The 16,625-nt window shown below is 40.2% G+C and overlaps 2 protein-coding genes across 3 annotated transcripts in view; both read right to left on the reverse strand.

The window, feature by feature from the left end:
- LOC134575465 (alpha-2-macroglobulin-like) overlaps window positions 1-5,084 on the reverse strand; it is a 312,276-nt gene extending 307,192 nt beyond the window's left edge. Inside the window, exon 1 of one of the 2 annotated variants that reach the window (XM_063434760.1) lies at window positions 4,946-5,084. In XM_063434760.1, the coding sequence (XP_063290830.1) occupies window positions 4,946-5,013 (68 nt within the window). In that variant the 5' untranslated portion in view covers window positions 5,014-5,084. The remainder of the gene's footprint in view (window positions 1-4,945) is intronic. The other variant, XM_063434759.1, reaches the window with a different exon arrangement.
- LOC134575463 (alpha-2-macroglobulin-like) overlaps window positions 1-16,625 on the reverse strand; it is a 260,467-nt gene that overhangs the window by 116,742 nt on the left and 127,100 nt on the right. The gene's annotated exons all lie outside the window — the stretch shown is intronic.

Raw genomic sequence — 16,625 nt, forward strand, 5'->3', positions numbered from 1 at the left:
CTGCTTCAGTTACCGTTTACTCCTTAAAGCTACAGTGCATATAATTGTGGACTTCAGTTATCGTTTACTCCTTAAAGCTACAGTGCATATAATTGCGGACTTCAGTTATCGTTTACTCCTTAAAGCTACAGTGCATATAATTGTGGACTTCAGTTATCGTTTACTCCTTAAAGCTACAGTGCATATAATTGTGGACTTCAGTTATCGTTTACTCCTTAAAGCTACAGTGCATATAATTGTGGACTTCAGTTATCGTTTATTACTTAATGCTACAGTACCTGTAATTTGGAATTAAAGTCAATACCAATTACTTCTAATAAATATTCGAACTATAAAGAAATCTGCAGTTGTGTTCCTTCATAACAAATGTTTAAAGTGACATCCGGGTCCATCTTAAACCCTTCCCCAGAAATCACATAACCAAGAAAGTTTATCTGGGATTGGTCAAAGCTGCATTTCTCCAATTTGCAGTACAGGCCATGTTGAAGAAGCTTGCGCAATACCCTTCTGACTTGTCTGTGGTGAGTCTCAATCTCTCTTGAGTGTATAAGTATATCGTCCAGATATACAATAACGCAGTCATGTTGAAATTCCCTAAGAACTTCATTGATCAGGTCCTGAAATACTGCCGGTGCATTACAGAGACCAAAAGGCATTACTGTGTATTCATAGTGCCCATAACGGGTATTGAACGCCGTCATCCACTCGTGTCCCTGCTGAATTCTCACCAAGTTATACGCCCCTCTGAGATCTAACTTGGTGAAAATTTTGGAGCCTTTTAGACGATCAAAGAGCTCGGTAATCAAAGGAATAGGGTAGGCATTTCTAATGGTTATTTTGTTCAAACCTCGATAATCAATGCAAGGTCTTAGTGTACCATCCTTCTTCTTAACAAAAAAAAACCCAGCCCCGGCAGGAGAGGAGGATCTCCTAATGAATCCTTTTTCAAGGTTCTCACGAATATACTCCTCTAAGACTAAGTTCTCTTTAGTGGACAAAGGATATACATTACCCCTGGGAGGCATAGTACCAGGTAGTAGATTAATCTTACAATCAAAAGACCTGTGTGGAGGTAAAGTATCAGCATTCTTTTTGTCAAATACTGCCTTTAAATCCAGGTACAGGGGCGGTATTTGTACCTCTGTAGAGTAGGTAGAATTAATCGGTGTGTTAACTGCGCAAAGCGGTGACACTATCCGTAAGCACCTGTCCTGACAACCCTGACCCCATGAGACTATCTCCCCTAGTTCCCAATCAATAATAGGGTTATGTTTTTTTTAACCAAGGATACCCCAGGACTATGGGAACAGAAGGAGACGAAATAAGCAATAAAGATATATCCTCCTCGTGTAAGATACCAACAGTTAATTTAACGGGTATGGTTTCACGAAAAATAACAGGCTCAACTAAAGGTCTACCATCTATGGCCTCAACGGCCAAGGGTGTTTCCCTTAACTGGGATGGGATAGCGTGTTTGGTAACAAAAACTTGGTCGATAAAGCACTCAGCAGCTCCAGAATCTATCAATGCCATAGTTTCTAGTACTCCCTTCTCCCAAGTTAAAGAAACGGGTAGCAGAAGCCTGTGATCTTTATAATTATGATTAGAGGACAAAATAGAAACACCCAAGGCCTGTCCTCTAGAGAAACTTAGGTGCGAGCGTTTCCCGAGCGATTAGGACAATTTAGGCGTAAATTACCTCTGACTCCACAGTACATACACAACCCCTCCCTTCTCCTGTACTGTCTCTCCTCTTCTGAGAGGCGAGTATTGCCTATCTGCATAGGTTCTGGAAAAAGTGAGGTTGTGGATTCAGAACTCTGAAATGAAGGAGCTAGTTTAAAGGAAGGTCTACGGTTTCTCTCTCGAGTGTTCTGCCTCTCTCTTAAACGTTCATCAATGCGAGAAATAAAAGAAATTAAATCCTCCAAATTTTCAGGAAGCTCTCTAGTAGCAACCTCGTCAAGGATTACGTCTGATAACCCGTTTAAAAATACATCTATATAAGCCTGTTCATTCCACTTAACTTCTGCCGCCAAGGACCTGAACTCTAGTGCATAATCCACAAGTGTTCGGTTATCTTGTCTAAGGCGCAACAGTAATCTAGCTGCATTGACCTTTCTACCTGGAGGGTCAAAAGTTCTTCTGAAAGCAGCTACAAAGGCATTATAATTATATACTAACGGATTATCATTTTCCCACAATGGATTGGCCCATCTCAGAGCTTTCTCAACAAGTAATGTGATAATAAATCCAACCTTCGCCCTATCTGTAGGATAGGAGCGGGGTTGTAATTCGAAATGGATACCTATTTGGTTTAAGAAACCACGACACTTCTCTGGAGAACCACCATAACGTACAGGTGGAGTAATACGGGAAGAAGCACCTACAGTGGCTCCCTCTAGACCTGAACTCACAGGGGAGATAGAAGTATTACGCATCTCTTCTGGTTGATTACTAGAACGAGATAGTAACGCCTGTAGTGCTAGAGCCATCTGGTCCATTCTGTGATCCATGGCGTCGAACCTAGAGTCAGAAAGACCAACCTGAGTGTTTGTACCTGCAGGATCCATGGGCCCTGTCGTAATGTCAGGATCGGGACAGGGATCCAACACGCAGAGTACAAACAGGTGGTAGGTACGTATACCGGACCTTAGAATGGCCGGACTTAACGTAAGGAGTAAGTAGAGAATGGTCTAGGAACAAGCCGAGGTCGAGGGAACGAGAGGACAGGTAAGCGAGAGACAAGCCGAGTCAAAGGGTAACAGAGATAAACAGGGTAGTACAAACAAGCCGGATCAGAACCAAAGAGACAACTAGAATACAAGAGCACTGAGTGACTAGACAGGCTAGAACCACGACAGGGCAATGAGCAGATGCCGAAAGCCTTACTTTATACCTTGATTCTAGAGGGTAATCACGCCCCCGACGAGTCCTGATTAGTGCTCGGGACTTGACTGACAGGTCGTCCCGGGTTGGCGTCATGACGTCGACTACTGAGCGTCGCGTCATATAAGGAAGTGGATCCCTCGCGGTCGGCTTGTAAATGGCCGAGGGGACCGTGAGGAACGGAAGAAACAACCCCTCTGGGAGGATAAACGTCTAAGTCTCTCACCTCCTCTGAGGTAGAGACTACAGGTACCCTGACAGCGTTTGAACGTTTTGCGGAAATTCGCGTTCGCAGTTCGCGAACTGAAAATTTTATGTTAGCGACATATTTACAACTTATCATTTAGAATGAGTGAAACTGCTCTCGTAAGTGTGTACTTGTGTGAATCCATCTGTATGTGTGACTGTGAATGTTTATAATATATATCATGTATTTGTGTTTGCCTGTGTGCATCTTTGATTGAATATTACCAAATAATGTAGCACACTTTAAACTGGTAAAGATTCTGAACTAAATAACATAAACAAATATAGTGCAGACTATCTGAATCAGTGCATAATTGGGGGGTTTGGGAGATAACTCACGTGTATCAGAGCCCTATCACCCCTGGCTCTGGGTTAGAAATGCCCCCCTTGAAGGGGAAGCTTCCCACAGTAAGATGACATGATCAAGATAGCTTGTCCCCGAGCTGTATATATCATCAGATGAATGGATTGGTTCTATGCAACATAAAACAGATAGAGAGGCAGAAACCCCTAAATGAATGGTATCGCAAACAGTTTATTTAAAAAAAAAAAAAAAAGGTTAAAAACTCTTACTTTGAAATTGGTGGGTATGCCAGCAAAATTACCCACATAAAAGCATATTCATACAGAATAAAAACTCCACTCAGTAACAGTCACTTCCGGGTTTCGTCAGTCCCCGATCACGTGATCCTTCAGGGTCCTCCTCTCTCGCGACATCTTAAGTGACGTATTTCACCTGCCTTCTTAGGCTTCTTTTGAAGAATGATGCTATATACAGCTTGGGGGACAAGCTATTCTGATCCTTTAATCTTACTGTGGTAAGCTCCCCTCTCAAGTGGGGCATTTCAAACCCAGAGCCAGGGGTGATAGGGCTCTAGTACATGTGAGTTCTCTCCCACACCCCCATTATATTTCACGTACTGATTCAGATAGTTTGCACTATATTTGTTTATGTTATATATTTCAGAATATTTACCAGTTTAAAGCATGCTACATTATTTGATAATAGTATAGTGATTGTGGACCACTTTTTGTGTCACTTTTGAGCAGCGCAGCTAAACTGAGTGCTATCACACAACCTCTATAGGGCTTTCACATTGTTTTGGTTTATCTTTGATTGAATGTCTGTGTATAACTAATAGCATTCTCCACATATGTGTACTTGTGTAGGTCTTTTTATGTTTTTGGGATCCGAAGAAAATGTAAATTGAAATTTTAATTTGATAAATTTTAAATTGATTTACTATGGTAAGAAATGCTTAGGACTATTTTTTTTCCCAGTCTCACTCTAGTCATTCACATTGCAGGATGCTACACCCAGGACTTGAGTTTGAGTAAATAGTAGGGCATGCATTTCAATCCATAGCAGTGGCAATCTTAGATGAATCAAATGCAATTAGAGGTTATGTATGGTTTCATCCACCTGAAACCTCACTAGCATTAGGAATATATTCAATATGTATATCTAACATGAAGCTAATGTTATATCTCTCATGCTCGCTTTATTGAGTGATGGGTCTTTTTAAAGTCTATAAGTTTAGTCAAAAATCAATGGACATTCTGTATAAAGATCTATCTGGGCAAAGTTCTGGTAGTGGAGCGATCAGCAGGAACTTGGGTTCACAACGTTTTCACAAGCATCTACCTACTTCTAAGATAGCATGCCATTTGTACACAGGGCAATATATTGAATGTATCTACAAACTTTCCTATACATAGTATATACACTTGCAAAGTTCACACTCCTTATAATGAACTGTGCAAATCTCCAAAGAACTGTATTTTTTTACAATAAGTTAAGCATACTCACAGTTTTCCTTCCAGGGTCCCGGCGAAGTATAGCAGGATTAGCCCCACAAACAAGAGCCGTGGAAGCATTATGATGCCTGTGCACTGCTCTGTGAATCCCTTCTGTCACTGTGCTGGAGAAATCCAAACTGTTCAGTTTAAATTGAAAGCGTACTTTGCCAGCACACCCACACACTCACAATGGTACACACAATGACTTAGTATGGCTAATATTTGTTGATTTCTAAATGGTCAGTTCAAGGACAGTTTGTGAAGGAAGAGTTGAGGCTTTCAAACATTGCTAAATATTTAGTATTTACTTTGTTGCGTTTGTCTTTAAAAGACAACAGGAACTTTAGCAATTAAAAAGTATTTTCAGAACATTTTTGGAGAGATTATGCATATGAGGTGCAACAAGTACTGGTATAATGCCCACAACTCACCAGTAAATAATAGTGTGTATCTATCAGAAATAATCAGTTATTTCAGGACGTTAGATGATAGCCTTAATAAACTATTTTTTTTTCCTGTGGCATTTTCTGAATATCTTATTAATTGACTTGAAAATTAACCAACTACACTTCCAACTCAGTGAAATATGAGAAGGAGGTAGAGGGGTCAGTTGTCCTCAGCCACTGGTCTGATTGGATCACACAGGCTATGTTATTAACAACTGTTAACCATACCATCAGGTTTATTTACAAAAAGTGAGAAATGTGAATTGAACGTGAATTGAAAGTGATTTTTAGACTTTAGGTCAAAATAGCTGAACTGGAAATATAGCTAACATAATCCAATTCCGCTATTTTGACCATAAGTCTGAAATTCACTTTAAATTCTAATTTTAATAAATAACCTGCTTGTTAATTTATATTAATATCATACATTGATTAAAAAATACTTCCTTCCGGGGGGGCGGAGCCTGACCGCCAAGCCGACTGGACGCACGGGGACAGAGCTCCCGCCGGGCGAGCTTTAAGCACGGCGAAAACGAGCGGCTATACTACCCAGAACCCATCCAGGGTGCAACACCCACGTCGGGTGTGCGACGGAGAACCGGTGGATACCCTTTATGTGCACATCGGGGAAAATAGACCGCAACACAATCTGAGGCCTATGGGAGTTGGAGCCGGGGAGAGGCGGCCGCTCTCCTCGACATCCGAGCCCCTGAATAGCGCTGCAGGCCTCCTACCCCCCCCCTCTGGACCGGGGGGGACATCCCGGTCCCTACTAGACAAGCAAGCTGAGGCAGAAAGCAACTACAAAGACTGTCTAACGGCCAGCTAACGAGACAATCTTACCTAAGATGGCCGCTCAACGACTACCGCACAGAGGGTATGAGGGGCAGCTAGGACACCCCCCACCCCTTGGTGGCCCTGGACTGGCTCTACTCGGCCTTCTGTGAGATACTACACGATAAGGGACTACCCTACCCTCAGGCGGCGCGGATGGTGGCCACGTGGATCCGCCCGGTGACCCGCCGTCGCCACTATGGAGCTCCGCTGGTGGCCCTCAGAGCAGCTGCCCAGTCACCTCTGACTAGGCACAAGAGAAGGGGGAAACAGACCACGCAGAAACAGGTACTCACACCTACACAAGCAGAGGCAAGAGCGAAACCACTGGGTCACAGACACAAGCAAACCCACAAGATGGCGGAGCTGCACTTAGAGGCGCCACGAGGTGCCCAGGCACAATACTGCCTCACATCCGAGCTGAAGGTGCTCACCGGCGGGTCACAAGCCTAGCACAGAGCGACCATCGTCCACACGACAGACGGGGCATCGGCTGATTTGAGCAAAGACCCTGGACAGTCTCCCGGCAAAAACACAGACGGCACTGCAGGACTGCAATACCCCGGGGACTCCCCAACAAGTACAGGTCTCCCCACGTGAACCTCGCATAATGATATTTAGCCCTAGCCTATGGGACTGTCTCATAGCTGTGTTTTAAAGCCTCATAGCCAGTTTATTAAGATATATGTTGAACGTTACGTGCTGAACTACTATATAATAACTACTTACTCTTAATTAGAATAGCATGTCTATGTATAATCTGGTGACCTCTTAATTTGAACAGCATGTTTACTATATATAACCTCGTGATTTCTTATTCTGAATAGCATGTTTCCTATACATAAACTCGTGACCTATCCTCTAGCATCTAAATATACATATAAAATTGTGCATTGTTCCTATTTACCCCATTGTAACCTATGCTTCGATTTGTGCAAGTGGACTGCCTTTGGGGCACCACATGCCTGTATGTTATCTTAATATGCACTGCAAAAAAAAAAAAAAAAATACTTCCTTCCTCTAGTTTTCTCTTCATTTTACCGAATGTGTGTGAATTAAAGAATATTACAGATGGGATTATGTTTATTAGGGTTAGAACACATTGCACAAATACAAAATTAGATTCTACATTCAGACATGAATTTAGTGTTCTAGATTAAATATACTATGAGAGAAATATCGGAAACAGTTTTATTTATATGTATTTGTTCTTGTAAATAAGAATCCTAAAATACATTTTTAATGCAGTGTTATTTAATTAATAATGGTAAGAACTATGAATCATCTTTCAATGAAAGGCTGATTAATTTCATAAAACATTAATTTCATAATTCTGTGTATATCATTAAATAAACACTCCGGGAAGAGATTATTATTCTTTTTTTGTAATGGATATTTTTTTTCTTTTTTTTTTACGTACACTATTTTTACATTAAAATCAATAATAGGAAGGTCTTTTGTGAGTGCCACTTTCTATTCCATGTCAGTCTTTTTATATTTTCGTTATTGTGAGAAAGTTAAAGCTAGGGAATTTGCATATATTTGCATATAATTAGCAACTGTTGTTTGTAGATTTCTCCCTAAGTTGAATGATGCAGGAGGCTTGTACATGTGATGAATGCAGAAAGCTTGTACATGTGATGAATAAGTATTTGGGATATTTTGCCCCCCTGAAGAGGAATGTTATCTTTATTATTTGGTTAGCATGGTAACAGAGTCCGTGGAGCTGTGTGCTGAAAGCTTAATCACTTTGGTCTGTGATCCAAAAGCATATTTGTAAAGATGGTGTTGGGAGAACTCAGAGGGGTTGATTCTTTCCTACCACAAGAATTAGTCAGACAAGGTGATATCTGCCTGTTTACTGTGTAAATGACAAGACCTTACCCTGAAGAATCATGGTGGTGCTGCCAAAGAAGAAGGGATGGACAGGTCTGGATCCCAAGCTGGGGATCAGTCTAACCTGTTCCCATTACAAAATCTTTTAAACGTTTATGCTATGAGTAATGGAATGTTCTCAAGATAGAACTTAAAGTAGAAGAGCAGGTATTAAAAGACCCTAGGACCTGTGAAAAATGAGTTAGTTGGTGGTCTAGAGGTGTGAGTTTATCCATAATTATATATTCCTGTATTTTGTGTATAAGCATCTTCAGCTCAGATTTTCAACCAATGAATAACATCTAAATTTTACATTGCGAATGCTAAGGAATAAACTTCAATTTTAGCATATCAATGCAGACCAGGGCAATGGTTTAAAGGCTTACTGTGAAATGGCACCACTGTTCTATGGTTTTGGTGCTTAGAATGTCCCTTTAATCTTAAATACAGGAGCCAATCAATCAAATTTCAATAGTTATTAAAATAAAAAAAATCATAAATACACTCTATCCACAAATAGCCAAGTTTGAGGAAAAAACCTAAAAAATATTTTTCATCGAGTATGAATTGTTGCTCATTGATACCAGACTCGATAGAACTGCCTGTCAAATGTGGTGACATTGCTGTGTCACACTGCTTACTCTTTTCCATGTATTGATATGACCAGACTCAGTTTGCATATGAGTAGTGTTACTTATACTATGGTTTCCTGCCCAGGTGCTATATCTAGAGCTAAGAGATAGCTCCCCACAACGTAAGTGTATTTCCTTCTGTTTCTAATTTGATATACTGCACCATATGTTTCTCCTCTCTTTTCCCACTACATGCCACTTGGAATTTGACGACCCCACCAAGGCGCTTATTTTTCATCTCCTCTACTCCATTTCAATGACCAGACAAGAAAGACTCTGGCTTGGGAGTAACAGTTGCCTTACACATTTGGACATTGTAAGTGCTAGAAACCTCTTTTATCTTTTATTCTATAATGTTTGACTGTGTGTAGTATTGTGTATGCGTAGCAGTGAGTGTAAGCATGTGTATTGTGTAAGTGTGATATTGTGTGTATACCATTTCTGTTTGTGTATATTGTGTGTGCTTGCGGCAGTGTGTCATTATGTGTATACCATGTCTGATTGTGAGTGTAGTCAGGGCCAGTGCAAAATTTTTTGGCTACACTGGCAAAGATGCATCTAGCCGCCTCCCCCCCAAAAATGTGTCTCATAACCCCCTCTTTGAATTTCTTACCTTTTAGCCACTCTGTATGCATATTTTTATGCACTTTATATGAATAAGATGCATATCTAGTGCATCTTATCCCCACTTGTGTGCATGGGCGTATTAGCCGCGAGGCAAACAAGGCATTTGCCTTGGGCGGCATTTTCCAGGGGACGGCAAAAAAAAGCCGCCCCCAAACGCCCAGGGCAAATGCCTTGTTAGCCTTGCGGCTAACTGACATGCCGTCTGGGCGGGCGGGTGGGCGGTCTGCTAAGAGATAGCTCCCCACAACGTAAGTGTATTTCCTTCTGTTTCTAATTTGATATACTGCACCATATGTTTCTCCTCTCTTTTCCCACTACATGCCACTTGGAATTTGACGACCCACCAAGGCGCTTATTTTTCATCTCCTCTTCTCCATTTCAATGACCAGACAAGAAAGACTCTGGCTTGGGAGTAACAGTTGCCTTACACATTTGGACATTGTAAGTGCTAGAAACCTCTTTTATCTTTTATTCTATAATGTTTGACTGTGTGTAGTAAAAAAAAAAAGCCGCCCCCCCAAAAAAGCCGCCCCCAAACGCCCAGGGCAAATGCCTTGTTAGCCTTGCGGCTAACTGACATGCCGTCTGGGCGGGCGGGTGGGCGGTCTGCTGGGCGGCGCTGGCGGGCCGGCGGCCGGCGAGGGAGCACTTCCTCTGAGCTGTCTGCTCAGCTCCCTCGCGCGCCGCAGAGTGAGGCTGGGAGCCGGAATATGACGTCATATTCCGGCTCCGCTTCCCAGCCTCAATGTGCGGCGCGCGAGGGAGCTGAGCAGACAGCTCAGAGGAAGTGCTCCCTCGCCGGCCGCCCGCCAGGGCCGGCCAGCAGCCACTGGACCACCAGGGAGAAATAGGGGGGGCAAATTAAAAAAAAAAATGTGTTAAATATGTGAGTGAGTATGTGTGTGTGTGTGTGTGTGTGTGTGTCTTTTAGTGTGTGTGTCTGTCAGTGTGAGTGTGTCTGTCTGTTAGTGTGTGTGTCTGTCTGTTAGTGTGTGTGTGTCTGTCTGTTAGTGTGTGTGTGTCTGTCTGTTAGTGTGTGTGTGTCTGTCTGTCAGTGTGTGTGTGTCTGTCTGTCAGTGTGTGTGTGTCTGTCTGTTAGTGTGTGTGTCTTTCTGTTAGTGTGTGTGTATTTCTGTTAGTGTGTGTGTGTGTCTGTCTGTTAGTGTGTGTGTGTCTGTCTGTTAGTGTGTGTGTGTCTGTCTGTTAGTGTGTGTGTGAATGTCTGTTAGTGTGTGTGTGTATGTATGTTAGTGTGTGGCTGTTAGTGTGTGAGTGTGTGTGTATCTGCTAGTGAGTGTGTGTCTGTTAGTGAGTGTAAGTGTGTCTGTGTTTCTGTTAGTGAGTGTGTGTTTCTGTTAGCTAGTGTATGCGTATCTGTAAGTGAATGTGTGTGTGTGTGTGTATTTAGAAGGCGGGGCGGGGGAAGGGTGGGGGTGGTGCGGGCGGGGGGAAGGGTTGGATGGGGGTGGCGCGGGCGGGAGGGGGGCGCCTGAGTTTTGTCCTGCCTAGGGCAGCACAAAACCAGGATACACCACTGCTTGTGTGTCTCTTACTTCCCCCAGTCATTTTTTTGCTACTTACTTCCCCCAGCCCCTTTTTGTGTCTCTTTTTCCCCAGCTACAGGTGATTAGGGGATACATCTTTAATACACACTATATCTCTGATTCAGTTTTAAAGCGCCTACACACCTTGTTCTTTATAATGTTTATATGTGTCTATACAATGTCTATATTACCTGTCAGCAAGCTAAAGTGCTTTAGAGGTCTGGAGTGCTGTAGAGGTCTGCTTTAGAGGTCTTTAAGTTTCCACAAGTGGAGAGAGAGGAAATATGCTACTGTTACAGATGATCTAAGAACCAAATATTCTACCAGCAAATTTTGTACATTGGTTTTATGGTGTAGAGGTTAGCAGTTTGGACTCCCGATGGAAACTGAGTCTGTTTTGAATCATCTACTTACTAATTTTTATATATGCACCACACCACTTTTCAAATACACCTTCTGTGTTTTATGTGCATTTTAAATACATTTGTGATTGATATTTTTATTAATAGAGTATTGTATGTTTTAATTGTTAAGCGCAATAGGTTTTATGTTTCTTGTAATTATGACACATATATTTTTCAGGTCTGATTATTATTTATTTATTTATTTATTATTAGGGGGACTGGGAACCAGAAGCTCTCCCCAAATAAAAATACTGTTGTCCATAGAAGAATGTTTATGTCTTTTGGGTTATTATATGCACATCCATTGCGTATAAGTTTCATTCTGCTAGTTTATTATTATTCTGTAGACTGAACAGGGAAGAGAAAACCTCAAAATGCATATACCGTGGTTGGAACGCCGATCATTGCTGAATGGGACGCAAACGTCTCAACTATGCGCCAATGAAAATCGGCGCACCGGAAGTGACGAGCGAAAATAGGAAACAAGTTTCAATCTGACCGGTAGATTAGAATACCATTGAACAGATAACGAACAGCTGAGGAACGTGAGGAAACACCCTTGGAACTACCAATAAGAAGATTCAAGAGCCATTTATAAAGAGAGACTCAGGAGGGAGGGTTGTATACTGCTTTGATTGCATAGTGATTGTTTTATTTTGTCACTCTGCTTGCTATTTTATTTTTAATTCATCTTTGCAATTGTTGCTAAAATTATTCGGAGAGTCCCTAAGGAAGTCCTTTGGGGCGAAACATGTTGGATTACTCCTAGCAACTTATTTTATCACTTTGCTTTTTAGCTTTATTTTATTGTAAAGTTTTTATATACACTTTACATAATAAATAGCAGTTTTTTCACCTGAATCCTGAGTCCGGCTCTCCATACTCGCAGCGTAATTGCTACAGGAAGAGGCGTCCTGGTTTAGCCACCCAAAACTATCTGGGGAGGCACCCTTCTGCGATTTATTTGACAACCTCTTGTGAGTGCAATTTGTGTAAACTTTACTTTTTACATAACAGTGTTACACTATATATGTTCCTCTTGTGTTTCCCTAATTTTATTTGTAGATCTACAGCCACACTCTCCAATATACTTGCTGTTTAAAGTGCATTAGAGGTCTGGAGTGTGCCTTTAACCCCTTAAGAACCAAGCTTCTGGAATAAAAGGGAATCATGACATGTCACACATGTCATGTGTCCTTAAGGGGTTAAGCTTCCACAAGTGGAGAGAGAGGAAATATGCCACTGTTACAGATGATCTAATAACCAAATATTCTACCAGCAAATTTTGCACATTAGTTTCATGGTGTAGAGGTTAGCAGTCTGGACTCCCGATGGAAACTGAGTGCATTTTGAATCATCTACTTACTCATTTTTATATATACACCACATCACTTTTCAAATACACCTTCTGTGTTTTATGTGCATTTTAAATACATTTGTGATTGAGTATTGTTTTTTTTTAATTGTTAAGCGCAATAGGTTTTATGTTTCTTGTAATTATGACACATATATTTTTCAGGTCTGATTATTATTTTTTAAGATTAACTAGCATGTTTAATTTCAGCTAATAATATATATACATTTTAATTTAAATGTAAAAATATGTGTTTATATAATACTAATTTGTACTTGCCACACAGAATTGCACAATTTTTTTTTTGTATTTCCTTCTATATGTCTACATGCTGCCCCAGTATAAGCTTTAATGGGTCAGTGTTGTCCTACACAAATTTTAGCACTGCCCTTGCACTTTTTGGTGGGGTGCATCACCTAAACACACTGAGTACCAAATCAAACTAACATGTTCCACCATTACACTTGTCGTTTGCTGTGATATCCAGCTGTATGGCGCTTCGGAGATACGTAATTTATACAAGAGCCTATGGTCCCCTATTCAGCTGAATCCAAACGCTCCAGTCTAATATGTAGGTGAATTGTACGTGGATTGCTTGTGATTGTGAATTATCCCACAAGAGATCATGTTATTAAAAGAAAAAACAATAATAAAAAAAGGGATTCAAATAAATTACTTCTTTGAATTACCAGCTGTCATTGGCTTCTGATTATATTCAGCTAATAAAAATCCTTTATTCAATGAAATATATTAACTTAAACATGCTCATGGATTCATCTGTCTGTTATAAAATGTAGTTATTATACATTACTATTAGAGTAAATGGGCATGTCCGATACATTTTACATACATCTTTTATGCTTAGAACGTATAGTTGCATATACAAAAAATCAAGTATAACTCTCCAAGCAGCATTTTATTATGTTAACCCACCATCTTTTTTATAAACAAAGTATTAACCAAGCACATAAGATGCTTGGATATAAAAAAAAAAGTAATATGGAGCAGAGTACTTTATTTAGAAAAATATGGGGGCTTAGCAGTAAAGTCAAAGGAGAAATTTAATATAGTTAACTTAAAGGCGTTCATTTTGGGGTGAGGAATGCACAAACAAATGATACAGGCAAACAATAAATAAGAAGTGCTTGAGATATAGACAGCAGACAAGAATGTGCAGTCTAGTAGCAGTTGCTAAAGCCAGTTGTGTATCGTTATGCATTAAAAGTGGTATAAATTTGCCTCTTTATAAATTAGTGGGAAAACCATACCTTGAATACATGATGCAATGCAAATTCGGGACCTGTTTTATGGATGTAATGGAACTAAAAACAGTGCAGAAGCGTGAATCTAAATTTATTAGGGGAATGGAAGATCTTAGTCCTTGAGGAAGGCTAAACACCTTTAACATGTTTACTTTAGAAAACAAGACAAGTCAGACTGGATCTGATAACATCAGATATCTACAGGGCCAGTGAAAACAGCTCTCTATAAATCAGTTCATGATTAAGACAACAAAGAGCTCATCGATTTAGACTTCAATTTGTATATAAACAGCAATAATTCAGATGTGTGAAATACTGAGTCTCATGGACCTCATGGAATATTTTTTCATTATGTATTACTGTGTAACTATGCAACTATGAAACTACACGCCAATTCTAGAAATGCACAAGACAAGGCATGAAGAAGACAATCATATTTATTTCATGATAATACAAATATTTTTATGAACATCCACTGGTTTTTCTCTTATTTTCATATTATACTGCTTTTCCAGTCTATGTTTTATTGCTTGTATGTTCATCTAAAAAAAATAGTCAAGTATTAAGCAGCGTTAAGAAATTCTCCTGATAGCAGTTTGTAATGACGTTGACATTGATATTTTCATGTAGTTTAAAGCGACACGGCACTTTTCAAACAAAAATAAAATCACTGTTTAGTAGATAAAACCTAATCTCCAAACATAAACATGCATGCATGTAATTCATAGAAACAGATTGCAAAAGTGTTGGATCTGCTGTTTGAAGTCCTTGCAACTCCTCCTCTTCTAACCCCAATCAGACTGTCTGTGGCTGTCCAATCATAGACTTCCCAATGCCGTTTGATGAGAAGTCTTTGCAAGGCAAGTTCTCTGTACAGATGCCTGCCTCTTGAGTTTAGCTCAACTGAGCTTATCTACCTGGACATAACTAGACCGGTTAACTGTTTGACAGCCTGAATAGTGTAATAGCAATGATTCCTGACCCTATAGTGTTAACACCACCATCTAGCCCCCCTGGGCCCCTCATGCCTCCATAAATATAGTAAAAATCTTACTGTATTCATGCCTGAAGCTGTAAATCTGCATTCTGTTTTCTGCCTGTGGGTAATTGAGTTAGCCCATTGTGTTTGGTAATTGTATCACAGGCAGAGGGGAGGGTTTGTGTACATTATCTGGGAGTGCCTAACTGTACAAGAGTGTTTTGATTGGCTTTGTAACTTTGTGTCCTGTGCTCCACAAGGTCCACATGGGTGGTAACCTTGTGGGAAAACTTGTATAAAAGAGTCAATAAACCCTCAGTTCAATCTGATCTGCTTAACCCTCAATACGTAGTCTCGTCTCGTTATTGTAGAGAACTGCTATATTCACACTGGGGATTGCTATACTTTGTATACTCCCCTGAGCTCTAATCGCTTAGCTCTTTAAGAGTTGTTCCTGATACGCTCTCCTGGAGGAGAGGTCTTGCCCACACAGTCCTGGATGTCAGAGGTTGATCCAGGGTGGAGGGAAGATGACGAGACTCCAGTTAAGCTACAGTGGTTGTGGAGTCTGCGGTGGTTGTGGTGTCCGGCGCAGTGCTTATGGTCCTCGGCGTCAGCTAGGAAGCGTCCGTCAATGGAGGTGCCCAGTCGGGGTGCCAGGTGATCCGTTACACTTATATAGTGTCCTTTAACCCCTTAAGGACACAGCTTCAGAAGCTTGTCTTACGCTTAATGACACAAGCAATTTTTGCATTTTCTTGCTGTATGCGTTCAACTTCAATTTGCATCTCTCACGTTTTTTGCACTGACGCATATTATATACTGTTTTTTAAAGGACAGAAAGGGCTTTAATTTGATGTAACCTATATATATATATAATATATATAAATGCTTATTTATTATTAAAAAAATACAGAAAAATGCAAAACAAAGAAAAATTTTGTGTTTTTTGTACAGTTTTTGCAATAATAATGTGGGCCTAATTAGTGCAGGTTAAAGAAAGTAATTAAAAATAAATTAATTTAGTTGGTCTGATTTACAGAACATATAATGTGTCTGGGATTTTCAGTTTTTTTTTTGGTAGTTACAGGTCACAAAGCACAAGGAGTAAAATAAACTTTTAATGTGGAGCGATTTTAGAATTTGGTATGTTTGTCTTGTAAGCTTAATAGCCATAAAAGAAAACAAAATTATATATTTATATAAAGTAGACATCCTAGGCTATTGTCCTAAGGTTGTTTTGACACTTTATAAGTAGCCATTTCACCGCCAATCTCTGCTAAATATTGGAGTAAAATTTAGTTTTTTGGTGTTTTTGGCACATAAACTTATAACAAAGAACTTCTCATGTGTATTTTGTAAAGTTGATGTGTGCTATTCCTGTATTATGTGTTCAGTTACTTCTGCTGAGTACAACGGTACCCCCATTGTATGTCTTTGGCACCATTTCGTGAAGCTACAGTGCCATATAGGAGACCTGTCCGTTTAAACATTTACAGTAGAATTTTGAGAGGCGGATTTAATGGGCCTATGCTTCAATTTGGGGTATTATAGCAGTTTGACTGTTCAGAAAAACCTCACAAAGGCCTACCATTTGTAAAAGTAGACACCTCAGGGTATCTCATATGGTGCATATTGTGCTTTAACATGCCCCCATTTTTTCACCAATATATGCCAAAGTATGTGGTAAAATATAATTTTGGGCATTTTTTTTACGTATGGATTACATTTTG

This window comes from Pelobates fuscus, chromosome 10, assembly GCF_036172605.1.
Source record: "Pelobates fuscus isolate aPelFus1 chromosome 10, aPelFus1.pri, whole genome shotgun sequence".
Taxonomy (NCBI): Eukaryota; Metazoa; Chordata; class Amphibia; order Anura; family Pelobatidae; genus Pelobates; species Pelobates fuscus.